Genomic DNA, 26,765 nt, shown 5'->3' with positions numbered 1-26,765 from the left:
GGGCTGTATTTATGCTGTTGCTGTAAACACAGAAGTGCAGCTATCACGCTTGAGAATAAGCTCTCTCTCTATATTGTGAATAAAAGCCTGCTCAGTAACACAAGTGGTAAACACGTGTATTAAAACATTTAGATTAGCACAAGAAATTCAGCTGAGTGGATTCTGGCAAATCCATCTCAAACATTCAGCCTGTACACAGTGAAAGGATGACGCCTTCAACAAATACCCTTTAACATAAATGATGCGGCCTATTCACGTTGAAGCCTGAGCATTGCAGAGGTGGGCATCTTTAATAATATAAATTTGCATGATTTCTTTAGCCTCGTGTACTGTAATGAGCTTTGAAATTTATGGACTGTTTTAATTATTAAACAAAACTATTATACAGATCAGTTCTGATGATGAATAACTAGACTAGTGTGAATATAATGACTGCAAAAAGCAAGACCAACATTCAGATTGTTATATAATAAATATGTAAATACAAAGATATATCCAGTTGTAAATGCTCAACATGAAGAAACTTAACGAGAAATAGCATGATTTTAGTCAATGTGTCAAAAGAGGAAAATTGTGAGAAAGGAGCACAGACTGTAGCAGAACCACGGGTGCGTCGCTAGGCATCGTGGCCGTTCAGGCACAGCCAACAGCGACTGCGTGGCCTTTTCCAACAATCCCAACGGGGGAGCTCTCCGGAGACCCAGAGGCAGGTGTTCTGTGCATTGAGCCGGGCTGTGTTTATCATTGCAGGGAGGCTGCAGGCTCATCAGCAGCCCGTGGATCCCAGATGCCTCCAGCGCATACCAGCTTGGATCAGGTGTGTCACCACGTGAACACGAGGCAGGGTTTTTATTGCTGTGAAAAGGCACAGTGACATTACCATGATTAACAAATAGTACCAGCACTGAACTAAATCTGTGTGTAATGCTCTCCTATTCACATTTAGCTATGATAGACCTTGGTTACATGGTGATTTTAAATACTCCCCAAACTTGTAAAAACAACAACGTGGGCAGTGTGAAAGCAGCCGTTACATGTATCAGCAGGTTGAGGGTACATGTGCCATCACGTTAGAGATTACTGTAAGCCAGGGAACAAAACCTTTCAATGCAACTACATCTGAGAGACAGTAAATAATACACACACCTTGGGTTCATGTGTACAAGCAGGCATCACGTCACCACTTTGGCTGAGAGATCCCAATCTACTCTGCTGCGCTCCTCGAAGGGTCACCGTTATTGAAGTGGGGGCTTTTTGCCCTACTAACACACAAACAGAGCTGCTTAGCACTAACAGCTACACACAGTAATTACATAAACACACAGAATTACACTAGATAGAGAGCTTCACAATGCCACAAAAGCTGCAGCTTCAGGGAAGTTTGACAAACATATGATTGTTCCATCACAATGTGGTGGCACTGCGGTTTATTTAGCAAATTAAAGCCATAGCAGGATGTCAGACATGAAAATGATACGATAAGCAAATTGGAGGTTCAGTTAGGAGAGAAAGAAAAAAACAAAGCAATGAAAGCGTGAGTTTGATTCCAGTCTTTATTAAAACAGGAACACAAATTGGGTAATGCCATGTGTAATACTATTGCATTTTAGTATGTGTATGATGTCAGCATGTGTAAACATGAATACTATGAGGAGGTAATTTAATGGAGTACATGAGCAGGCAAACGACAAACAGAAAAATGAAATGGCAACTCCAACAAACATAAGCAGTCTTGGATGTTTTGGTTCTTGGATCTGGTCAATTTGTTGTAACTTAATTCACAATTCTTCCACATCAGATTGGTAAATAATCTAACTTTACATCTGTACAGTCTTTTACAAACATGAGTTGGCAATTCGGACATTTTACCTTACATTTCCTGTATGGCTCTTTCAGAACATGAACTCAAAACATGTATACCACTGCTCTGCTCTTAGAAGCTATACAGCTGCACATCTACCCTCACAGACCTTACAATAGTCAGGTTCTTCCAAGCAAACTATTTATGCATACGTATCATCAGAGCTGTCCTCTACTCCAGCAGCCACCCTGGCCTACAGACATCCTGATCAACTGTTTCCAAAACAGACGATGAATGAACCCAGGTCACTCAACGTGGCCGCCGCGTTTTGGCAGCGCGAGACATACCGGCGGTCTGATTGGTGATGTGTGCCAAGCTGGGCAAGCTGCTGGCTAGTTTGGCCAGACCGCCGTTGGTTAGCAGCTGGTGGATGGCCGTGGTTTTAGCAACTCCTCCTGTAGCAACCACAGGCACTGCTCGGAGAAGAGTGCTGCCACTGGTACCCGGGGAACTCAGGACCTGACCCTGGGGCTTGCTACAAACTGCCTGATAGAGGAAAAGAACACCTATAATTCAAGGTTTCCACATACTAAGCAACTCAATGTCAACATCACTGTTGCTCCTATTTAAAGTTATACCATCATTTGTACACTTCACATTTTCTGCTATATGTATGATTGACATTCAGTTTCCATTTAATCTACTTAGATGAAATGTAAGTATTTTTATTTTTAATTAATCCACCCGTATAATAAAACTAAAAATAATACCAGTATAATACCACAAATACCACATGCAAATGAAATGAAAGACATGTTGTAACCTATTCATCTGTTGTGTTCATTAGTAGCTAAAATGCTCATCATCAAACATTCACATTGAGGCAGGAATCCCAGCTATTTCCTATACAGAAACCTAGCAGTGCTCACACTTTCTGGCTTTATCACGTTACTTTTTTTAATTGGCTGTATTAATTAGGTTTGACTACAGCTAAACAGAAAAAATGTGTAATTATGTACTGTTTCATTAAAAATAACTCAACTGACTCATACATAAAGTAACGGAAGTAACAGCTACCTGGGTGTTGCCTGCATTGGCAGCTATGCAGGGCAGGCTAGGAGCTTTGGTGACAATCTCCTGAAGACTGAAACTTAGGCCTTGTAGAAGACTGCTGGCGGAAGGTGCTGCATATAAACAAACACAACAAATCATCAGAGCTGAAATTTGAATAGAATCTATGCAAATGAATCCACATAACACTTTATACTTTCACAAAGTGCTCCCCAATCACATACTTCATCTAGATGAACACACACAAACACCACATTAAAGTAATGTCCAGAGGATAAAGTTGGGGCCATAGCAATGGCGCAAGAGGTGATCAGTGATGATGTCTGTTGAATTATGTTGTCCTCACACACAGTTTACGCTCTCTCTATTAAGCGGCCGAGCTGCACGGAGTGTTGTAATAAGATGCACACTTGACAGTGCAAACAGGCGTGCAGGGCAGGACAGGACAGAGATACCTTGGGCAGTAGCCGGAGCTTGCGCCTGGACTGGTGTGGAGGACCCAGACACCATGCAAGGCTGCACACTGTTGAATGAGCTGGAGCCTGGGGACAGGGTACCAGGCACCTCTGAGAGACTACCAGACCTGCAGTGACACACATAACCACCAGTCTACTCAGGTTCTACCCCAGCAAGTGCTGTTTGGCCCTCACTCAGCTCCCAAACTCAAAGTACTCAAACCACTCATCAATCCCTCCTCACCAAGCACGCCTTTGTCGAACAGGGTTGGGTGTGGAAGAAGGCATGGTCAGGAGTTTAGGTGCTCTGCATTTGCTCAGCTTGCTAGCTTACCGCTGGCCTGTAAGAAGTCCAGAGAGCTCCTTGGCTCCAGCCACAGTCTGACCCACTGTTACAGTTACAGGCTTCCCAGAGCCACTCACTGCATGAAAAAAGATAAACATCAGAGTAAGTGGTTTAGCTTTGGGACTTGAATGCACTTCAAGGTATAACGTTTGGTTAACAATTACTAATTTGGTTGTATTGCACATGTACATCAATTCTCACTCTAGTGATGTTGAAATATGACATAGTTCTCTCTCAGTTAAAAGAAACCCTAGAATTAATCAAACCACTTCTTACGAAGTCTTGTATTTAAGAAACAAAGGATCTCGTACCTTCCTGTGCATTAGGACTGATGGTGCCCCCTGCTGACTCGCTTTGAGAAACAATGGTGACCTTTATCTTGGCTCTCTTGGAGGCTTTGCTTTGTGTAGGACTAGGAGCCTGCCTTTTCTTGCTGTTGGACCTCAGTTCTTCTCGGTCAAGGCCCTCTATCTGATCACTGGTCACTGGGACTGTAGCAAACAAATAAACACATAAAATAAAGAAGAATAAAAAAAGAACGCCACAAACTGTTTAGATAATGTGTGCCTGAGATATTTTATTATTAATTTGCCTTGAGTTGATGTCATGGAAAAATTACACAATTTTAACTTTACCATCTACCTAAATTGTGGTACCTTTCATACAATTGTATTATTCTAAAATTAGAGCAATGGGAAGGACAGAATAGAAAAGAGACAGAGAAAAGAGAAGAAAGAGGGATAGACACTTACCAAAAATACAAGGAGGGGTGCCAGGAGGAAGATTTTTCCTCACAAGCATGTTTTGTTTCATAAAAGCAGCAAACTGAGCTGGAATGAATTAGGAAAAAAGTAAGAATGGAAAGTTGTAGGAAGAGAAAAGAGAATGAACAAGAACAAGAGAATGAGAGATCATTTCAGTCACAGTCCATCTTCCCCCATCAGATGTCGTGACTTGATCATTTAATTTTGACATATCACGTATTAGCGCATACAGCTTGTGCAAAGTTATGGAGAGGCTGTGTTGAATAACTATGCATGTGTCGGTGAACGAGTGTTATCATTGTAGGTTTCGGTGCATTCACATTTGGAAACTAACTAACCTTGAGCCTGCTTGTGAGTGAGTACTGTGCCAGAACGCTGCATGTGGGTTTTGAGGAGCTGTGTAGCTGTGATCAGACTGGACTTCTGTGCTGGCGACAGACCCGATGTCTTGGGCTTGGGACTTGAAGTTGGACTGCTACAGACACTAGACAAGTCCTAAGGGCAAAATTAAGTGGATAAAGAAAGATTAATTAGTAACAATGTAAACTCACCGGCATTAATATTCATTTATATACAGTACTTTTCACACACACACCAATGGCAAAGCTGACTTGAACCTAACACTCAAAAACTGTTAGTAAATCAAGTGGTTATTTACAAACCTCTGAACCTGATGGTGAGATAGGAACTCTAAGTGCAGGGGAGGATGGTCGTCCTCTTTCCATATCAAAAGGAAGCTCCCGTCGCGGCCTTTTCTTTTTCTCCGTGTCCAGGTCTCTCATCTCCCCAGAGCCATGACCGTGGCCTTCTGCCCTTGTAAGGACGCCTGATAAGAAGTCGGCTATCTCATCCTGCAGTTCAGCAAAGTAAACAGGAAGATAAATGGTTGAGTTATCAACATCATAAGCTGTAATCATTAAAAAGGGCAACATAGAGTGTTTTCCAAACTAACAACAAACCTGAATGCAGCGATCCACCATAGTCTGTGTCAAACCCTCTGATTTCATCTTTGCTGAATTTATTCTGTGAAAGAAAATCGGTATAGCTACGAGTAAGAAAAACCCTAAACAGCACTCTTTTAGAATTAACAATATGATCAGACTTCGTGACAAACCTGAGATTGTCATCTGATCCTCCAACAACGACCAAACTGTTGTCTGCCCTGAGCTTCTCTCTGAACTCCTCCATGCCTTCTATACTACACTGTAGAGCATTCTGTCCAACAACAAACAATACTGGGGTCTTCATGTCAAGCAGCGGGTCATCCACATCCTTAAAAGTAAAAAAAAAAAAAAAAAAAAAGCAAGCACTTACTTCACAACTGATCTCTGAAAAGTACAAGTAATCGCACAAAAAATGCTTGTACAGAGAGTAATTCAGGACTTACTCCTCTTGGACCGTTGACTGTCAACAGCGGAAAGCCGAGACACACCACAGCAGACAGATACTCCATCAGAGATACCTGTAACCATACTTAATTAACTAATGGAGCTTTAAGAGAGCTACTTATTTGAAGAAACATTTAGGCTTAAGCCATACTTGATTATAAAAGTCTTACATGGCAAGCAATGAGCGCACCAGCGTTCCAGCCGACCAGAATAATGGGTTTGTGGGGGAAGTGACTATGGACCTGATGATTAAATGACAACAACAGCAATATTAATACAACCCTACAGATATTACAAAATTATTTCTAGTGTAATGCGAAATTTCTGTTTTTAACACCATATTTACATATTTTGTTATTATTGTTAAGCAATAATAAAATATGCACATCTTGAATTCATTTCAATAAGAGACAATTCATCACAGAGCTAAGACACCACATCCAACTACATGAATTTTACAACCTCCACATTGCTCCAAACACAAGACAGACCTAAAAACAACATACCTCCATGACCTTGGCCCTGACAGTTCCCAGCATGTGCTCCACACACTGGGTAATGCCAATATTTGCTGCGCTGTTCATGTGAGTGTGCACCGGTATTACCTGACATAGAAACAACTACTGTTATAAGTTTTCTAGGGTACATAAAAAGCATATTTAGATTAAACTGTGCAAGATTTTAGACCTTTCCCAAACAGGAGAGCTGCGACTGCCAGAATCTCATTCGCCGTGAGGTAGAAAGGGCAGGATTGGTTGGGCTTGATGGTGCAATTAGTATGAGCGGGGATCCAGGAAGCTTGGTCTAAAACAGACATAGATATTAGTTATATCTCATGCCGCACAATAGTAGTACAGAAATTATTATTATGTTTTAAATAGGAGGAAATCGTTTAAATGTACCGGTTTATTTTGAGACAAAACTCCAATGGCTGGGTCCCAAGGTCGTTTTAGTAGCAGTGAAAGAGCCTCTGCACTAGGAGCTCCAGTTTTTGCAGATGACAGCAGCATTCTGTCAATCAGTGAGGGCAACTTCCCAGAGAGATAGAGAGGAGCAGTAATAAACCAACAATCCTTGATGTTTTACAGTTACTGCAGCTCACGGCTAACAATGTAAATAAATTATACTTTACATTCAATACATACAGTTGATCTTACCTTGCTTTTGAGAGTCTGCAGCACATCCAGATAAGCAGCAAGCATTGCAAGGCTTAAGGACTCAATCATTGTTGTGTGTAACCACTGTGTTAGCTTGGTGTCCCAGTTCACACTGGCTAATGCATTTCGCACTTTCCTGGCACATTTGTCCACAGCTATCCTCCTCAAAATTGGTTCATTGGAAGTCTAAACAACATATGAATCAAGATAATTATGATTACACACATGAATGCTTACATGCCAACAATGCCTAATCACACATCATGTTTGCAGACTGAAGTTACAACATTGTGATATGCTTGCACTGGTCTTGTCATCTGTTTGGCCTTTTTGGTCGAATTCAAAGCAAAAAATAGCAACAACAGAACTGAAGACATTCACAATCAGCTACCTCAAAACAATATTGATGATCAGAGAGGTGTGAGGACACTAAGCCTTATTTTTACCACATTTCAAAACAATTAAATTACAACACATACATAGAGGAGAGTTCTAATGTATTTATCTTACAAGTAATAAAAAGAAATCTAATTATATTCCTTGAAGGGACTGAAACTGGCAGCGAAACTGCGGTGTCAGATAATCACACCCACATAAAACAAAGAAAAGGAAAAAAAAAAGACAAATGTAAAATGCATGAATCTGTATGTCAGACTTACATTCTCATTAGCCAAACGAGCTAGTCTTTCAGCTTGTAGAGCTTTTAAGACTTTGTTAAACAGTTTGTTCTGAGCCACTGACCATCCAGTCCTGAAAAAAGAAAAATTACAATGTTAAAACAATGTCTTGCAACTGAGATAATTTCTCTTTATGTTTAGTGGTGAAAAATAAACGACTTAACATCGCATTAATAAAACTGTGTCATTACTTGTTTATATGTTCTTCCCAGTCATCTGGAGGTGGAGGGTTCTCTGCAAGAGTACGGGCAAACAGGACATGGCGCTCACACTCCTTCATCACACTAAGTGCTTTCTGATTGTCATATAAAGGAACTGGTGTCGGTGTGACAGTTTCCACATCGATTAAAGAATCTGAGTCTCTGCAAACAAAGACGAGAATTACTGCAAGCAGAACATGACAACGACTGGTACTAATGTCTAAGAACTGCTCAACCGATGACAGCCACAAACATGCCTTGCATTTAGTTCAGCAACAATGTAATAGTATCAAAACAAGAGGCTGTTTGACTTACGACAAAGCTTCAGGCTGGCGACGAGGAGTAACAAACAGTGTCCTTGTAGGCCGGGCGCTGCTTGCATCTGGGTGAGCATTCCATGGCTTGGCGTAGCTGTGGTCTAAGAAGACTAAATCCAGTTCTCTTTCATGAGCTGAAAGCTGGAAAAGCAAAGATGTGCCCATCTTTCGCCCAGAAATCTGAAAGTCCTTGTCCCCACCCCGATACATCCTCTCCCTGGGCCCCGAAGGACCCTGGAAATTATTCCAAAGTGTCAGTGGATTGTCCAAGCTGGCAGAAAAAAGGGTGTAGCACAATAATTACCTTTCATTATCATTCATTCATCAGGAACATTTCCTGTAAGAAATGTCTATCATGATAAAAGTAACAACACAGTCTATAACACCATATATAATATTTTTGTGGCATTCTAACTACAGGTACTCTTGGGCCCGGTGAAGTATGAGACCTCGAACAAATTGACATACTGTATTAAGACACTGCAGTGCTCATTTAAAAACCAGCCAGTTCTGCACAGAAGAAACACTGTTGTTTTAATAATAATAATAACTCTGAAACTTACTAAATGAATGAGCAATAACAAACATGCCATCAGTTTAGCATGTTTCGTCTTCATAAGGGGTATAGAGCATTAGTATTGTTGTTATTCGGGACATTTCCGTAAGTTAACATGGACTTTGGAGTATGACTATTCATGTTTAAACACTGAAAGATTCATTGGTTTAACGAAAATCTAACCAACAGATAAATCGATCCCTGGCCTGACGTTCACACTTGCAGGTGCTTTGTCTACGACCAGCCTGACTGCTATGCTCAGAATACACTTAGCTTATGTTGTTAAAATGGGTTGGCATATCTAATACATTTTTAAACCAAGCAACAACTAAATGAGGGTTTCTCGTTTATGAATTCAAAGTGTAGCCTTTCTCACTAGGGTGAAAGCTGTGTCAAGCGTCTGTGGGCTGGCCTAGCTAGCATGCAAACGTTAGCATAGCGTAGCATAGCAAGACGAAGGCTAAGCGAATAAACTCGCTTTATGCCGCTCACCTTTATATTTTATTATTCCATTCTCGTCGTTACGCTACAGACTCTTCTTTTGATAAAAAGGACAAAATAAGATAGGTTTTAACAACAAGCTGTGTAAAACGCAAATATTTACTGCGTACCAGCCTCACTTCCTTTTGTTGTGCGAATCGTTGCCATGCTAAGCTTTACATCCTCCCTGATCTGAAACACTAAAAACAAGCACGACAGTCAGCGCTGGATTTCCACCGAACTGGCAACCCAAGTCTGTCGCGCCAGTAAGTGACGTAAAAACCCGCGCTGTGCACGCCCAGAGTAGTTCATGTTTTTAGAAAGTTTGAACAATTTATCAAAATAAAATACATTAAACTAATGTTACTTTAATTAACAATTTATATAATCGAAACATTTACATATCTGAAATATAGTAAAAAAACAAAGGAAAATATGTTTTCTTTTTGATCATCACAGCTTGTCAGCGATTTCTTGCAATACTGAATTTTATGCCTTACCATAAGCTTTATACGTTAATTAGTAACTAGCCACCAGTCAGTAAATGATAAAAAAACATACTAATTTACTGGAAGTTACAGGCAGTCAAGAATCCCCCCTCCCCCTTCCCCACTTGCTCTTGTTTAATTCCAAAGGTTTCTGTTTAGAATTACCCTGTATCTAGTAAATATTGTCGGTCTATTTCAGTAGCTGTTTTCAGTTGACCCATGGGACAAAGCTGTCGAATATATCAATTATATACTAGAAACTGTATCTGAAAGCAGGGTAAAAGAGTCACTGATATTATCTTCAAGTGTTTGGAATTCTTTAAAGTGTCAAAGATTTGTTAGGAGAAAACACAATGACTCGTTACACAATGTGTTTAGTGAATTCTGACAGACCAAAATTAATTACATCCAAATAAGGGAATAACCCTCATTTGTGTGTTTCTTTACTTCAGTAACCCATAGTCATCTTTTTTCTCATTAATAATCTAGACAGCTAAATGTCTGGAGCAAAATAGACCTGAATCCAGATTTTTATTGATCTTTTTTTCTAGCTGAACCTTAGGGTTCATGCCCTCATGTGGCATCAGATTATTTGCAGACAAAGGTCCCACACACAGTTTAAAAAGGAGTCATTCACTGAAAAACGCCAATTACGCCTCTCAGATCTTACAAAATGGTGAGTTTTGTAAAATGTTATTACATTTGTTTGTTTCATTTTGGTGAGGACATAATAGTCAAACTGAATCATAGATAATATAAATGCACTGTAATGTACATGTAAATGTAAGGTAATGTGATGTTTAGCTTTGACACTGTTTTTACTGTCTTTAGGATAAGTGTCTCTGAATTGTGAACTTAAGATCAGACAATAAAACTGAAAAAACGTTTGTTTGACTCTTATTGTGAAGAAACGTTTGACCTTAGCCGTACTGTTGTGCTCTCTGGTGCCGCTGTCAAATGCTGCCTGCTATGTAAAGCCCCCCTTGAAAAAAGGTAATTAAAAGAAATGAATCACACTTTTTTTGTAGCAATATCAACACATTTCTGATTTTACTGAATGTTCATCCACTGACAGGCGCGATCCGGTGTCAGGACCACACAGACGGCACATGGCATGCAGTGGGATCTACATGGAGAAACAGTGGATGTATGGACTGTACTTGTGAAAGCTGTTGCGATGCGTAAGTACAGATCTCACAATATTAAAAAAGTGAAGACAAGTAACAAGTATGGCAGTATTTACTGTACACATTGTGTTTACTTTGCCACTGTAGGTACGGCAGACCTATTAATTACCCTGAAGACTGTGTGGCAGTGATTGACCGTGTCAATTGTCGATACACAGTGCACAAGAGGAACAACCCAGATGAGCTATGTCCCCATGCTGCAGTAGGGAAGTGATGGAAATAGTTTCAGAGATAATTGTGTTGCTGATGGAGCAAAGAGACCAACAGGTCTGCCTAATTTCATGAGGACATAAGATGAGAATTGTCTTGATTTATGTCAAACCTTTTGAATAAATTACACATTACCTCATGACTGACTTCTTTTACTGATTTTTTATCACTCATTGTTTTTCTATTCCTTTTGTTTGTGCTCCTTGTGAAAACAACACAGAATCAGTGCTAATCTACTAAAACCCAAATGTCAAAACATTAACATAAAAATTAAAAATGGCTTATTTCAATACATTGTGCTTATGAAGAACATTGTAAATCTCAATAGCAGATTTTAGATTTTTTTTAGTGACATACACACTAAACATACTGAGACAACCTCAGCAATGACATAGCTAAGCTGTGAGGGTCTGGAGTCCTGTTTGGAAATACAATATGTGGCTTCACATAGGTAACTTCATTCTAACTTACTGGAAGTTATAGAGGGAGACAGGACAAACCTTGTACAGTTCCAAAGGTTTCTGTTTACTCAGACTTTCCTCTGCTCTTCAGTGTCATTGACTCAATTGACTCACAATCAATAGGTAATCAATGTTGATTACCTATTTCTATTCATGGCAACAAAGGCATCTTATTCCTGTCTTTCTGTGTTCCAATATTATTTGATATTTGATGGATCAAAACTTCAGAAGCAACCAAGTCGACGAAGCAATCCAGCACCATCCCACAGCACTAAAAGCCTGAAAATAGTACTGAGTCAGCAGTTTCCCAAGGCTTGTGTTTACCGTACGTTAGCAGAATCTACCTCCATTTTACTGTAGAGGATTAAAAGCAGGCACTAATCCACCATTCTCCACTAGGTGGGAGGACAATCATGCAGATTCTGACATTTCCACCAGTTTGCCTTCATCGCCGGACCTCTCCAAAGACAGAGAGAGAAAGGGGAGAGACGAGAGAGAGAGTTTTGCAGATGACATTAGGTGAGAGGATCGATTGCATGTCTGTATCTAGTGGGAGTTTGTGGAGCTTTTCTGAACTTTTCAGGCATGCTCATGCTGCGTTGGCCACAGTGATGGGAGGGTACCAGCAGCAGTGAGATCCACATCACTCGTGCTTTTCGTCGTCAGCGTCTGCATTCACACTCATTGTTCTTTGGATTGTTTGGATTTGTGTCTCGGGGCTGAAAATACCTGTGCAGGATCGAAGGAAGAATCCGGGAGGAGGGCTAACTTGGTTTTACCTATGTGGTTTTACTCATCATCTCGTCTGTTTGAGATTGCCTTCAGATGGAATAATGCATTCATGCTGCAGCAGAAGCGTCTGGTTTGCTGTGGTGTTTGGTGCTGCCCTGCTTGTTCTCACGGCTTGTAATGCAGGACCAAACCAGGACAGGCGACAGGCTCAGCCGTCCTCGTGCTTCGGAGGCTTTGATCTCTACTTCGTCCTGGACAAGTGAGTGACCTGGGACATTTCACACTGACATCGTTGAAGAGGAGGGATGAATGATAAGTGGAAGAAAGTCCTTTTAAAGTCTCTAAATAACAACAGTTAACACATCAGACTGCAAAAAAGCATGGTTAATGTTTGTTTGCATGGTATTCGTGCACATTATAAGTGATAGTCAAAGTGCTGATGCTATGACCACTGATCCTTTTATCGTTTCGCTCTCTGGTGTTGTGCCATGAAGATGCATCTGAAGTAGGACATGTTTGTATACACGGAGCGTGATTTAAAAAACAGTTCCTGTGTTTATCCAACTTGCTTCTTCCTCTCCTCTGCTTCCCATCACACACTAAACATGGAAGGTCACACAGTGGAGATGTAATGTGCCCGTTTAACTTCGACAGTTATTCCAATTCTTTCCATACAATTCAAACAGGTGATTCGTTTGCAGTTAAAGCTGTATTATTGTATTAAGCAAAGTAAACAAATGAGGCTATTTAATTCATCTGGACTGTTGGCTTTGCACCCTGTTACCTTTTAATGTGGCTTACCCCCTTTTCACCACAGCCAGAAATCTTTTCCAACTAGGTCAACAACAGCTGTTTTGTCCACCTGACTCAACTTTTTCTTATCTGAAACATGAAGGTGGTAGTTTGCGCCGTGCCAGCGTTCTCCTTCTCGTAGCTGCGATGCTTCTCTCCAAAGCGGCTGATGGATTTTCCAGTTTCCCCAGTGTACGCCAGTCTCAGTGCCAACTGTGGGCACGCTGCTGTTTCTCAGGGGGGAAATTAAGCAATTGAGTGTAATAGACAGTAATTGTTAGCATAAGCCATAGATTCACGTGACCTCACAGCATTTATAGTCAGGAGTCAGTTGAATGTTGTCTTTGTTACTTCGTTGTCCTTTGTCAGGGTGTGATGTTATAGATACACAGCTTAAATAAAAGACCCAAGCCTCCTAAAAGGGTCCTTCAAAACACAACTCTGTATTATAGACATTAGAACGATCAGATCTACTGAGAAGTTTGTTCATCTTTGTTTCCTGATAACAACAGAGTGGTTTAAACAGCACTGAGCGTTGCTCTATTTCCAGTTTATAAACTAACGGGGAGAACAATAGATAAGTTTGCGATTATGATGTGAGTCACTGCTACTGCACCTGCTTCTCATAATCAGTTCCTGGTTGCAGCACTCAAACAGTCGCATGAAGTCAAATTAATGAAGAAGCCAATAACATCCTCAAGTTATTCCACGTTTTTTCTTTCTCAGATCTGGGAGCGTGCAGAACCACTGGACGGAAATCTACCATTTTGTTGAACATCTAGCGCAAAAATTCATAAGGTAAAACAATCGTGATTGTGTCAATCATGTGTTTGTGGTTAGAAAAGGAAAAAAAAACGTGTGAAAAGATGTAGCAAGTTTATTTTTCTCGCCTCCAGCCCACAGTTGCGGATGTCCTTTATTGTTTTCTCCACCGAGGGAAAGATTTTAATGAGCCTGACAGAAGACAGGTGGGTGCGGATCTCCTCCAAATCTCCTCTAATCTGTCACATTTCTGTAATCCATCCGAAATGAATGAATGTAATACCAGATTTGGATCAAGTCATGCACAGTTACAGTATGATCCCTCTGCCTTTTTATGACCCAGAGGCGTTTCCAGACAGATACAACCACTTTATCTTGTGGGTTTTGACACAAAGTGGGCAGTTAAGGAGCCTCATGTCTTTCTAGCATTTTGGTCCAGCAATCAGAACCTCTGCTTCCCTCATATCTAACTTTACAAACGGCCCATTTCCTGTCGATCTGTGTGACACTAGGCCTCTGTTGAGTCATCTGTCACACAGTGCTGCTGTTTTCTAGCCATGTGGAAAATTCTATTCTCTCACTGTAGCTGCTTTTGTCAAGGCACATTTTAACAAATGAATCTGACAAAACAAATCTTTTCAAGTGAGTGAATTGATGATGAAGAATGCAGGTGACCCTGTGGTAAATGTCTTTGCAGGGAGCGCATTCGCAAAGGTCTGGAGGAGCTGTATGGGGTTCGCCCGGGGGGAGACACCTTCATGCACGAGGGCATCCTGCGGGTGAGCAGCGGGTCCGACTGTGAGCTGGCATCTGCTTTATCTCTGTGCTACTTCCAGAACAAATAGCACGAGCCCAGACCACAGGAAGGAGTTCAGTCATTCACTGCATGCTAAATTTCCTTCTGTCTCAGTCCAACCTTTCTCTTTTCGCAGGCCAGCGAGCAGATTTACTATGGGAACACTGAAGGTGTGTATCATCCTCATTAGCATGTACCAGTACTTTAAACTGTTGGTCGTGGTCGGGTTCACAGCTGGAGTCACACTGCATTCTATTAGCAGAACTTCTTACTGTAATGCGTTGTGCTGTACTGCAGGTTATCGCACTGCCAGCGTTATCATAGCGCTGACAGACGGAGAGCTGCACGAGGATCTGTTCGAATACGCCGAGAGAGAGGTGAGAGCCCGAAGTGAAGGTTAAACGGGTCGCACAAATCAGCACCAGGTGAAACGCGAGACCATCGACACGATGGAGCGGATCAAACAGCGCCGCTGCACGCGACCACTTTGATCCTCGTCTGAAAAAGAAAGGAGGTCACAACAGATTTATGTGTCTGCGCCCAGAGGTCCTCCTCACATGTGCAGTGGGAGCCAATGATTTATTTGCTCCTCATACTCTCACAGTTGCATGAAAGCATGGAGCGCTGTCTCTCCCATGATGTCAATAACATAGTGGATGTCAACAATGTCTTGAAACACCTCCTTTTTATTGTCACACAATAATACTTTTCCCTGGAAACACGGCGTTGCCTAATTTCTTGTAAAATGTCACATGAACAAACTTGTTTTTTTTACCATGCTTTGACTCATGTTGTGTAATGCAGAGGTATAATTGAAGCCAGGTGTTGAGCTTCTTCCTGTTTTTGCTGTGAATCCATGTGCATACCTGACAGGCCAACCGCTCCCGAAGCCTCGGTGCCTCCGTTTACTGCGTGGGGGTGAAGGACTTCAACGAGACACAGGTGGGATTTTCTTTGAATCCTAAAGTTTCGGGAGCTGAATTGATGTTCAAACATTCTGAAACCAAGTAGTTTGAATTTAACAGTTGTTTTTTTTGTCATTACGTACAAAGAATTACTTTTTAGTTTTTAAGTCTATGTCAGAAACTGCACAAGTCTGGCATCAGCATAACAAGTTTGTTCCAAAACAAGTTTAATAGTAGTAAATAGTTTATTAGCTCCGAGTTGAATCAAGTAGAGACTCATCAACACAAACCAAAAAGAACACCAACAAATCACTGCTGTAGCATGTGTTTGTAATAACTGTTTTCCCTGTAGCTGGCAAAGATCGCTGACAGTAAGGACCACGTCTTCCCTGTAAATGACGGGTTTGCGGCGTTGCAAGGGGTCATCGATTCGGTAAGACTTTCACTGAGTCATCAACATGTTAAACAATAGTAATGACAAGAATCAGAACACAACCGATGTCCTCCGTAAGGCTGATCAGAGATCAGCAAGCAAAGCAAGTTTCCTTGAATGAGAGGTCGTCAGGGACAGAATTAAGGATAACCTACGGCGGCTGCGACTTTCCTGCTTTTGTTCATCGTTACTGTCATTGTGCCAGAAATGCATGTCTTCAGATGCACCTCATCGGTGTCGGACATATTTGACGTTTGAGTTTATTGTGAAGGGGCTGTAATCAGTGTTACACGAGGAGCGTTGAGGTAAGAGTCAGGCCGGTGAGCGTCATCTGGAGCAGATTAAGCTGTTACTTCTTGTTTATGTTTGTTAGATAGTGGGGTCATGAGTCTCTGATGATGAGTAATGGTGGAAGAAAGAACACAGACGAGTATAAATGGCTTGAAGTCCAGAGGCTCCAGTGGCAAAAGGTTAACTTAAGGGGCATATGAAGGCCAGTGATGCAGTTTAAAGGAGAATCACACACACATAAACATGAATGCAGCTGTAATCAGACATCATGGGACATGCAGATGAGATGTGCAGACTGATCGCGTTGATTACTCTTTGCTCTTTGATCACCTTCCCATCAGATCCTGAAGAAATCCTGTATCGAGATCCTGGCAGCAGAACCTTCTAGCATCTGCGCTGGAGGTAAGGCAAGAAAGACGTTCAAGGACCACCATCGTATGTAAAACGAGCTTGTCAGGGCCACACATGTAACGCTGACTAAACGTGTGCCATGTGTCACATCATCAGCGGCAGCATTTTGACATAAATAACCATTATATTTTAGGCAAAACTACATTTTGAGCTGCCAACATGTTACGTGTTGAGCTTGTGGTTAATCGTTCCAGAGGAACATCAGTATTATGAGACATGTCAACTATTCAAACTCATTGTGACAACAAAATCTTTCTGTCTCTAAGAACATTTACAGTCAGTAACCACAAAGCAGAGCAATGACAGGGTTTGTTGTCCCACGTTACAATGAGAGACTTGTGTCTTACTTTAGTCCAGAAGAACCAAACACAATCCTGTTGTAAAGGAATCGTTGATAAGATCAGATCAGATCAAATGAGCCATTATTGGAGTTACATGCAGTACGTGTGCTTCACTCGTCTTCACCCAGAGTCCTTCCAGGTGGTGGTTAGGGGCAATGGCTTCCTCCACGCAAGAAATGTGGACAAAGTCCTGTGCAGCTTCCGAATCAACGACACCCTCACTAAAAGTAAGTCAACATCACTGCAACGATGACCAACATCAGTGTCTGACTCACCTCATGCTCTGGTTCCAAAGAAATTAGCGCTCAAAGTGACCGCTTGCTTCATTTACAGCAACATCTGGAATAAACAGTTGAGTAAGCAAAGCTATTGTAAAATTCAGCTGAATTACTCTGAGCCGGGCTTCCGAACAGTCAACAGTGGCACAGCTGGAGCCCCCTCTGGTCCCAGCAGCGGCAGCCCTGGCGTTACTGGGATCTCGCTTTTTCTGTTCGTAAAAACACATTGTGTAATTTCGCTTCCTGGAAAGGAATCAAAAACACGAGATAAAGGAGAGAGAGTGCCACACACCAGGCAAAGGGGAGGAAAAAGCCTTTAGGATACAATCACTTAGGCCAGAGTCTTTACTAGTGGTTTACTGTAAGGGCCGTGAAAACCACTTCCCACCCTGCCACGCTGCTGCTTTAATTACAGAGCAGGGTAATAACCAGCGTACGGCACGAGTGAATGGACGGCTCCTTTTTTCTTAAACTTGATGACTGCTATACTATAAAATCTTTACTGACGCCAAAAAAACACATTATCGGCATTATAATGTTAACAAACAAAAAAAAACACTGAACATGGAAGCAATTTGAGTAAAATTGCCTCCTTATGTCACTCACACCCATTATACTGCATGCATGCGCGGCCCCTATAGTTTCACATCGGGGGTAAATGTTTAAATGAACATAATTGGGGCATTTGAACGTGTGATGGTTTGTGTTGTTTTCTATACGTACCATGACTCCTCTGCGCCGGGTCGTCCACGCGCAGGTTTAAGTCTCACTAATGTGCTGAGCAGATGAATCGGTGTTTGACTCAATGTAAATCTGATGTTTGACGACTGTATGTCGAATAAATAGATGGTTGCTAGCTTAGCACTTAGCTTAGCTTACTGTAGTAATGGGACTGATAATGTAGAAGACTTCTAGCTCAGCTGACACACATTCTCTCATTTACTCTGTCTCTTCCTTGCAACTGATTCAGACGCTTTAAATCCAAATCTAACGTTAACTTAGTGTGATTCAATGCAGAAACAAACTTTTTCCCAGAGCCCCTCACAGTAAATAGTCTCTCAGAGGCTTTATCGGCCTTCTTGAAGAGCACTACAAGCAGTTCACAGCTTAAAGTTGAACCCGTTGCACTTGTCTGCGCCCTGCAATAAAACATGAGCTCGTTCTGCACTTGGGGAACAACGAGTCCAGCACAACATAATGACGCACACTGGTCAGCATTTTGATCTCCTGACCACAGATAAAGCACAGGGCTGCAGAAAGCGCTGGTTGTTGAATCTAGTTTCTCGTTCCATTCAGCCTTCGCGAGGCCGTGCAGCTTGCGAGGTGGCTGCAGACATGAACTCCGAGCGGGACTGTATCTGGCCCAGTTTGTGTTGGCGCCGAGCGGCGTTTGGCAGGGTCGATCCCCCAGGTCTCACAGGGTGTTTCTACAGTAGAGCAGTCGCATCCTATGCGATGGCGAGTGTTGATTTGCTCAGTCCTGGGGTATGCGCTGCTCCTGCCAGGAGAAACAGGCAGGACCGGGCGACGATGCAGAGCGAGGCAAGACGACCTAGATGTTGCCTGAAAAACAATAAGCGAGGTTCACAGTTGTGCAAAGACAAAGACACCTTCACGAAGCAGACATCAAAGCAATTGTTTTAAAGAAAGTTCCTCTCCATCATGAATCATGTGGTGTTGATCAAAGTAAACCAATCTTACTGTACCTGTCTTTATGCTTCTCAAGTGGTGAAACCCTTGGTTGTGGAGGACACGTATCTGCTCTGCCCGGCACCAGTCCTGCAGGATGAGGGGATGTGAGTCCTGCAGTTCATTTGAGGATTCGTGTCCCTCCGCTCTGCCTGAATGACAGCTGGGTCATCGCTCTTCTCTTCCAGGGCAGCTAACCTTTATGTCAGCATGAACGAAGGCCTCAGCTTCATCTCCAGCTCGGTCACCATAACCACCGTGGGCTGTGTGAGTACGACTGGCACAGCTTATCCAGACATCTCTCTGTTGCACACGTCCATTTAGCGCTGCACATGCTCAGACAGTCTGCGCTGACGTGTCTGTGTCTGTCACAGTTTGACGGGTCCATCCTGGCCGTAGCTCTGCTCATCCTGATGCTGCTGCTGGCCTTGGCTCTTCTCTGGTGGTTCTGGCCTCTCTGCTGCACCGTGGTGAGCTTCTGAAACACTAATGCAATAACAACATGCACATGCTGCGCCACGAATAGCTGTTGGCCTAGTTGTCTGTTTAAATCAGCGTTTTTAAGTGCAGCTTTGTTGCTAGTGTCTTGTTGGGCCAAAGACTAGAAACATCAATGCATGGACCTGAATGTGTGATGTTTAAACTTCTATGGATGAACCTGATCATGGTTAAAGGGTGTGAAGATGCTTTGGGTGAATGTGTGTTGAAGTAATTATACTGGTGAAATAATTTGCCTCCAAAGGTCACAGCAGGTGACCTCCATGGCTCACCTCTCAACCTGAGGCTTTTAACACGAACAATTAAAACCTAAGAAAGCTCCATCCAAGAACAAAAAATTTACAGTTGTTGGTTGCAGACAAACACCAACGCAGAGTTAATGATTTGCAATAATATGTGTATGTTTTTGGAGCAAAATTGGAAATGTTTTACAAAAAGTTCTTTTATGACACTCATCTGCTTTAGATGCAGTAAAAAGAGGAAATGAGGCTGGAAAAACACGTTGGTGCCATTATTAAGACGGCGGTCAAACTGCCAGCGTCGCTCTGGTTGCCAGCTGCTGTTCAAAACCCGTATCTCACCTTGCAAATAAATAGCAAAGCGTCTTCAAATAGACTCAGTCCAACAATTCCAGCTTTCGAAAACATTGGAACAAACGCGGAGACATGTCAGCTTTTACAACATGGCCGTTCCTCCCTTGACTTATTCTGTTCTCGAGCCTCCCGATGAAAATTCATGTGCGGCAAGTCTGTTTAGGAAAACGCTGCCGGGTTGCCATGGGGAATCGTTTCAGGTTCCAGCATTTGGAAAGGCACAGAGGAAAATCGCAAATAGGAATCACGATCGGTTAATGTGCCAACCTGTTTTTAGTTCACTAAGAAAAACCTGCAGTCAGCTCAGACGCATAGAGACAAAGGGCTGCAGAGCCGGAACGCCAGACATGGACCATACTGTACACACGGAATAACAGTGTGTGTCTGAGTGCAGCCATGCAGTGCTGCAGCTGTACAACATCTTTAATGAGATAAAGCAAAACGTATACATGCTAGAAACGTTCATAGCAAACATACGGATGTAAAGGCAGGAAATAAAGTATTTATCAGTCTTTTATTCCTTTTTTCACATAATCAACAACCGCAGGCTAAAAAATCTGGATAGCAGATTTCTAGGTCAGTTCTGTGAGTCTCTGGCGAGTAGGAAAAAACTCCTCAGCTATGTGTTGTTGTGTAACCAGCTTGCTGCACACAGGAAACGCACAACTCGGACATGCAGGTTATATAAAAGCTCCTTTTGAATCTAATTATTGTGTCATGTTCCGGTTTATAACAACACCTTCCTTTTCTGTGTGTGTGTGTGTGTGTGTGTGTGTGTGTGTGTGTGTGTGTGTGTGTGTGTGTGTGTGTGTGTGTGTGTGTGTGTCTTTCGTCTCTCACACAGATCATCCATGAGCCCCCACCACCAGCTGTGGAGGAGAGCTCGGTAGGAGCAGCTTCATCTCCACTTGATCTTTTTCTTGTGGAAAAAACAAACGAGAAAGAAATCCTGAGACAGCTGCCAGTGTTTAAGTTGTGTAATTGTTGCGTTTACTCTGACAGTTTAAACCTCAGCAACCTCGTCATCCGCTGCCCTACAAAACTCTTATTTCACTCTTTCAATAATTCATCAAACATGATGCAAGTTTGGGGCCTCTTAGAATAACAATAAAGTCTACTGTTGGAAATAGTTAGGTTTGATTTATGTTTTTTTTCGATTTAAACCCTCTGGGGCGCTCTAGATGTCACTGCATCACAAAGTTCAACTTACTAATTATTTTTTGCAATAGTTAGCACGCAATAGTTTATTTACACCAATTACACTTCTGAACAGTTTAATTGGTGAAATTATTCGAAACACACAGACTCCAGTGGCAGCAGTGTCCTCAAACACAGCTCTAGGCTGTCATTATGGTTTTTCACTGCTTGACATCCTGGTGGATTATGAGTCAGACAGGGTCTATGACAGGGACCAACATCACAAGTTTGGCCAGTGGGCTTTCAAAGTTCCTCTGATCTGACGACCAGAGCAGAGGAAACACAAATGAGGCCAATGAGGGGTTGGGGTGGGGGCGGAGAGGGCAGACAGACAACCGTCTGGTGACCAGCGAGGGGTCATTATACCTGGAGGTCGGGGTGTTTATTTGGCATGTGAATGTCTATTTACATGGGTCCTTGTTGTGTCTGCCTGTCAAATGGTACGTTATAAAACATTTCAAAGTAAAACCAACTTCCTCTCGCTCTCCCATAGGATGACGAGGACTTTGAAGCCCCCAAGAAGAAATGGCCGACTGTAGACGCCTCCTACTACGGCGGGAGAGGAGTCGGGGGAATTAAAAGGATGGAGGTTCAATTTAAACTTCAATTTATCTAAACTAAATTCACCACTGGAGAGGCGATTTCATTCAAGACATTGAAGGTCGTGTGTTGGCACAATCATGTGTGACTCTTTATTATTAGGTTCGCTGGGGTGAGAAAGGCTCCACGGAAGAAGGGGCAAAGCTGGAAAAGGCCAAAAACGCTAAAGTGAAGATGCCCGAGCAGGAGTATCTGCCTTCCCCCATCCGGGTCCTCAACAACGGCATGCACAAACCCCCAGGGCCCAGCAAGTGGTACTCACCCATCAAGGTACCAGAGCGAGAGCAACCGTGTGTCCAACCATTAACACAGCGATTACATGTATGGGTTTGAATATAAATGAGGCATATGTGTAAGTCTGTGAATGCAGTTTGACCCTCATTTAATTTCGCCTTCATAGTGGTTTAATATTTCTGCTGTTAGCATGTGTATCACATAACGCAACATCTGCTACAGATCACACTCAGCGCTAATCTGGCTGAGGGTGTGTGAGTAATATTGTGATTAAATGTTTGACATGTGACAGCTGGCACACAGGTCCCTCCTGCAGGGCTAGCGCGGGGTTGAGGAGCCTTTCCCAGCGTCCTGCCAGTCAGCGGGAGCTTGCTAATAGAAACCAGACTCCCGCTGGACTGACCTCCAGGGAGCGGGGGCTGCACAGGCAGCAGTGTGAGGACAGGCAGCTGCATTGTCTGCTCTTATCCTCCAAGTATTTGCTGTTCTTAAGAACAATGCAGCCGGCTCACTGTGAGGTGAAACGGTTTGGGATGCAGAACTGGTTCAGAACGGCTCAGCTGCAGTCACTGTGGGTCCACAGCGCAGGAGCTGAGGAAACAGCGGAGGCCTGGCCACGTTTTTGTCATCAGATAAGATGAGGTTACGTAAGATCATTGTGGGAATAATATTTTGCTCTCTTTTTCCATCTCTGTTTCCATAGAGCAAACTGGATGCACTGTGGGTGCTTTTGAGGAAAGGCTATGACCGCGTGTCCGTCATGAGACCACATCCAGGTGACAAGGTGAGCGTATAAGCGCACAACATACAAGCTGCACACAATGCAAACAAGGAGCCCTTCGTATTTGACAATGCTGAGGGAAACGAGAGCAGCTGTGAGCAGTGAGGGGGGCTTCAGCCTTCAGGCTCTGACCACAGGGCGCTGCACCGTAAAGGCATGCGGTGAAGTCATCTGAGGGCTAATGGGGGGGGGGGGCTGTCGTATACTGTAGACGGAGACTGTGGGATCCTGGGGCGTGGAGGGGATTCTGCATGTAACAGTGCGGGTGTTTATGTAACAACAGCGAGCTGGGTTGAAGTCAGTTCAGCCAAAGCAGCCACAGTTCAGCTAATGGTTCCCGCTAAACCTGGTGAAAACACTAGAACAGGACAGAGCATGGTGAGACCTAATTAAAGTCCACCTCTGAAATGGGAAGCCGTCTCCTGCATCCCGTTGACGCTCTCTTAGCAGCGAGCTCCTTCCCACATCCTTCCACCCCTGGAACCAGTGAATACCTCTGGCAGGCTCATCGCCGACAAAATGTAATTCCTGCAGAAATAATGTGAGACATACTGAGCAACACACACACTGCATCAGACCATGTCAGGAGTGAGAGCGAAGCTCTAGTCTCAGAGCACTGAGCTCTGATGTTCTTGATGATTCACTGTAAACGGGTTTGCTCCTCGAGTTCAGGGCTCAGAGCCACATTTCTAACTTGTGCAGGGAGGGGAGTCGATCCCAGCGCCTGCCCGGCTTCCTGTGACGTGGCGTGTTCTGAGTCTCTACAGAGCAGTGTCTGGTTAATTAGGGAGTCGAAGGCAGCAGGTTAAACACTCAACATCGAAGGCCGGTAAAACAATTTGCCATCAAATGTTTTCTTCAGCTACAAATCACTTTGAGTTGTATCTACTACTGTAAATATGAACAAACAAAGGAGACAGGAAGATCCTCACTTAGGGCCCCTAAGTCACTAAAATAATAAAAACATAGCTTGAGTTCCTTTCATCCATCATTGCGCATCGCTTCTTGGTTTTTGTCCCAGTTGATTTCAGCCCTTTATTAATGAGCGCATAGCTGCTTCCTTATCAGAGCTGTGAAACTCCCTCGTTCCCTCGGTGCAGCTGCTGCGGGGCCTGAGCTATGACCTCAGCTTGGCTGCAGGCAGAGGAAGTGGTGGCAGCTCCACCTGTCCAGCTGAGCACAGCTTATTCAAAAGATGCCCCATAACTGAAGATACCACTGAGAGTCACTGCAGGTCCAGAGCCTTGACTTGTTGCACGTCGATGGACGAATGTTGATTTAAAATCATTGTTTTTCATTTTTAATTTCAGGGTAGATGCATGAACTTCACCCGCACAAAGTCCCCCCCCCCTCCCCGCTACCCGAACTACAACCACCCGTCCTCTCCCATCTATAACCCCACCAAGAGTCCCCCGGCTCCGCAGGGCACCCTCCCGCCGACTCCCAGCAGCCCGCCGCCCGTCTCGTCCCCGGCGCTGCCACAGACTCCTCCCCCCACCTCCTTGACTCCTCCTCCTTATACGCCGCCTCCCACCCGGGCTCTTCCTCCCACCAACCTGCACGTCCCCGCCCCCGACTCACCGCCGCCCACCCCTCCGCCGGCTGCCTCCCCAACCGGGTCGCTGCCGCCTCTGCCGCAGGGACCCCCCCCCGGGCGAGCCCCTCCGCCCGCTCGCCCTCCCCCTCGTCCCGGCATGTAGAGTCAGTGCTTAGGAAACGGCAGCGACCGGCACGCGACTACGTATGATTGTACCTGAAAGTCAGGACACGTGAGACAGGTCACGTTTAGCAGGCTGTGACCTTCCTGCCTGGTGGAGACGAACAGTGGATGCCTGTTTTATTTTTAGCTAATTGTCTACAGTGACTTTTGTACATATGTAGCACAACAGTGCAATTGCCCCGATGCTTGAATTACATGAACTTTCCCTTTAATTGAAGTCATGCAGCCCAGCTCAAAAACATGTGATTTCATGGTCCCGAGAGCTGCTTCGCGTCCTGTTGTCCCCGACGCTTGGCTGCATCCTGAAAGGCAGAAAAACAACGAGGAGCTTTGTTAATGTTTTGATACTGAAATATGATTCCGTGCACAATCTTTTCCTGGTAAGAGATAAAATACGATTTAGAGGAATCTCAACTCCCTGTTTTTGTATTCTTGAATGTTGAGCAATTGCATGCAATAGTGTTTGAGTCAGCAGTTTTTGCTTTTAATGGCATTTCTACCTTGGTTTGTACAACATAAGGCATTTTATGTGTATTTTTTAATACGTAGAGCACACTTTACTTTCTGAGGTTAATTAAGATTGATATTAACCACATTGAAACAATAATGCAACAAATTTGAACTTATTGCCTTGTTTTTGTTACTAATGTGAGCAATGGATTTTGCTATTACTATAACTGACACGACCAAGGTCATTCCAATCACTTCTATATCATGGTTTCATACACTCCAGGTCTCAACATGTGGACAAGTATTTGCAAAAATCAGGGAACGAGTTTGCACATCATTCTGTTAACCCGCCCACTGCTTCCGTGCTTGAAGGAGTGTCCACATTTCTGCGAGAACGAGACTATAAGTTTAATCGGTGACAGTTTACTGACATGAGTCATCGTCTCCAACAATCATGTCTTTTTGCACAAAGAACTTCCTTGAGTCACTGGGTCATAAATGCATCTTGTTACAGAAATCCTAATGTGTAGACTAAATGAGCGGTTAATAGGAAGCTGTTCTATGACAGTGATAGAGGAGTCCGAGCAGGATATGAGGCAGGTTGAAATCTGTCTTTAGCAGTTACAAAGACAGTTTGTGCAGTAACTCTAAAGCAGCGCTGTCTGTTGACACCTTTGTCTGTTTCAATCAACATGAAAGTAAAAAAAAATGTAAAAAATGTACAAAGCTGGTCTTTCTGCATTTTTACAAGAAAAAAAAACAACCTTTAAAGACGTTAATGTTTTATCTTCATTGCTTTTCTATTCTCCGCTGTATGACTTTCCATTCTGTGGTCTCTAACTGTGTCTAATATGTGTAAATGTCACAGCTATAGCTGGGTTCACACAGTGGGGAACGGCAACAGGCAGAGCTCCTGTCTCACTCCCTCCGATGGGGGGGGGGGTATCGATAACTAATTCCAGATGCTGTATATTGCATAATGTCACATGCGCAAAAGAAGTTATCTATCTTGGAAAACATTAGACTCCATCTAATCCCCAGGAAATGTGGACAGGCTTCAGGAAAGACATGCCGGCTCTAATCATTGGAGACATAATTTGGGGACAATGGACATTAAGACGGTGGAACAACAAGCTTTAAATTTTGAATGTCCCACAAAAGCCTGTCTATTATAACTTTCAATTTTAGTTTGAAATTACATTTTATATTTAAAGTTTATTCATGTCAAACAAACTCAGTGCAAGATGTCTCATTTGCACTGAATTAAATATATTATATAAGAGATTACAGCTCATGTTGTAACTATTACACTTCCATCTTCCATATGATAAAAATAATTAACAGCTTGAATAAATTAGATAAGGATTGTTATTTCTTAGTTTTAATATGCAACAAAAAATGAGAATTAAGCAGAGAGGCCAATTACTGACACAGTTTAGTGATTTATTTAGTGAAGCATTTTTACCATATGTCATATGCTTGTCTTTGAGTTATTTAACTGTTGATAAGGGAGCGTTTATTTAAACAGAGGGCCCAGACTTCAGGTTTTCAGAGGATGTAGTCCAGTTTGAAGAAACGCTTCCCAGATTTAAAATGAATCTAATCATACAGGTCAACAAAATGATGTCACTTTGAAACGGTGGATGTTTAAATTGCCAAATGAATATCTTTTTAAACGACATGTGAGTCAGCTTGATGTTTGTT

General features: G+C 42.9%; 2 protein-coding genes across 7 annotated transcripts; one reads left to right on the top strand and one right to left on the bottom strand.

The window, feature by feature from the left end:
• Positions 1-95: 95 nt before the first annotated feature.
• kansl3 (KAT8 regulatory NSL complex subunit 3) lies at positions 96-9,445 on the bottom strand. 6 transcript variants are annotated; one of them, XM_029164009.3, is made up of 22 exons: positions 9,344-9,445; positions 8,175-8,447; positions 7,851-8,021; positions 7,642-7,732; positions 6,983-7,168; positions 6,728-6,856; positions 6,513-6,629; positions 6,332-6,430; positions 5,996-6,067; positions 5,825-5,899; positions 5,552-5,709; positions 5,397-5,460; positions 5,100-5,288; positions 4,776-4,932; positions 4,426-4,503; positions 3,985-4,164; positions 3,662-3,749; positions 3,328-3,455; positions 2,879-2,985; positions 2,149-2,347; positions 1,147-1,262; positions 96-855 (listed from the first exon to the last, which is right to left on the bottom strand). In XM_029164009.3, exons 2-22 carry the CDS (start codon positions 8,384-8,386, stop codon positions 850-852), a joined length of 2,622 nt encoding a protein of 873 aa, XP_029019842.1. In that variant the 5' UTR covers positions 8,387-8,447; positions 9,344-9,445; the 3' UTR covers positions 96-849. The 6 variants fall into 6 exon arrangements, with proteins under 6 accessions (XP_029019842.1, XP_029019841.1, XP_029019844.1 ...); XM_029164008.3 differs by having other exon boundaries at positions 9,225-9,409; XM_029164011.3 differs by having other exon boundaries at positions 1,147-1,259; positions 9,225-9,409.
• A 1,662-nt stretch (positions 9,446-11,107) lies between these two features.
• LOC114863159 (anthrax toxin receptor 1-like) lies at positions 11,108-25,787 on the top strand. The gene is made up of 19 exons (XM_055512064.1): positions 11,108-11,883; positions 11,958-12,549; positions 13,809-13,880; positions 13,979-14,050; positions 14,542-14,623; positions 14,777-14,810; positions 14,938-15,017; positions 15,514-15,582; positions 15,898-15,978; positions 16,611-16,671; positions 17,150-17,248; positions 19,026-19,095; positions 19,177-19,255; positions 19,363-19,458; positions 20,924-20,965; positions 21,770-21,865; positions 21,979-22,146; positions 22,814-22,894; positions 24,202-25,787. The coding sequence occupies exons 2-19, from the start codon at positions 12,392-12,394 to the stop codon at positions 24,589-24,591; spliced, it is 1,830 nt and encodes a 609-aa protein (XP_055368039.1). The 5' UTR covers positions 11,108-11,883; positions 11,958-12,391; the 3' UTR covers positions 24,592-25,787.
• The last annotated feature ends 978 nt before the right edge of the window (positions 25,788-26,765 follow it).

Source organism: Betta splendens, chromosome 9, assembly GCF_900634795.4.
Source record: "Betta splendens chromosome 9, fBetSpl5.4, whole genome shotgun sequence".
Classification (NCBI taxonomy): domain Eukaryota; kingdom Metazoa; phylum Chordata; class Actinopteri; order Anabantiformes; family Osphronemidae; genus Betta; species Betta splendens.
The sequence above is the reverse complement of the archived record's forward strand: the minus strand, read 5'-3'. Positions and strand labels throughout refer to the sequence as shown.

Coding starts and splice junctions, on each gene's coding strand:
- kansl3 (XM_029164009.3), bottom strand. CDS start 8,386: ATGTATCGGGGTGGGGACAAGGACTTTCAGATTTCTGGGCGAAAGATG. Junction 4,504..4,775: donor CACTCACAAGCAGGCTCAAG/GTTAGTTAGTTT, acceptor AATTCATTCCAG/CTCAGTTTGCTGCTTTTATG. Junction 2,986..3,327: donor AGCTCCGGCTACTGCCCAAG/GTATCTCTGTCC, acceptor GTTTATATGCAG/CACCTTCCGCCAGCAGTCTT.
- LOC114863159 (XM_055512064.1), top strand. CDS start 12,392: ATGCATTCATGCTGCAGCAGAAGCGTCTGGTTTGCTGTGGTGTTTGGT. Junction 13,881..13,978: donor CTAGCGCAAAAATTCATAAG/GTAAAACAATCG, acceptor TCTCGCCTCCAG/CCCACAGTTGCGGATGTCCT. Junction 19,256..19,362: donor CCATAACCACCGTGGGCTGT/GTGAGTACGACT, acceptor TGTCTGTCACAG/TTTGACGGGTCCATCCTGGC.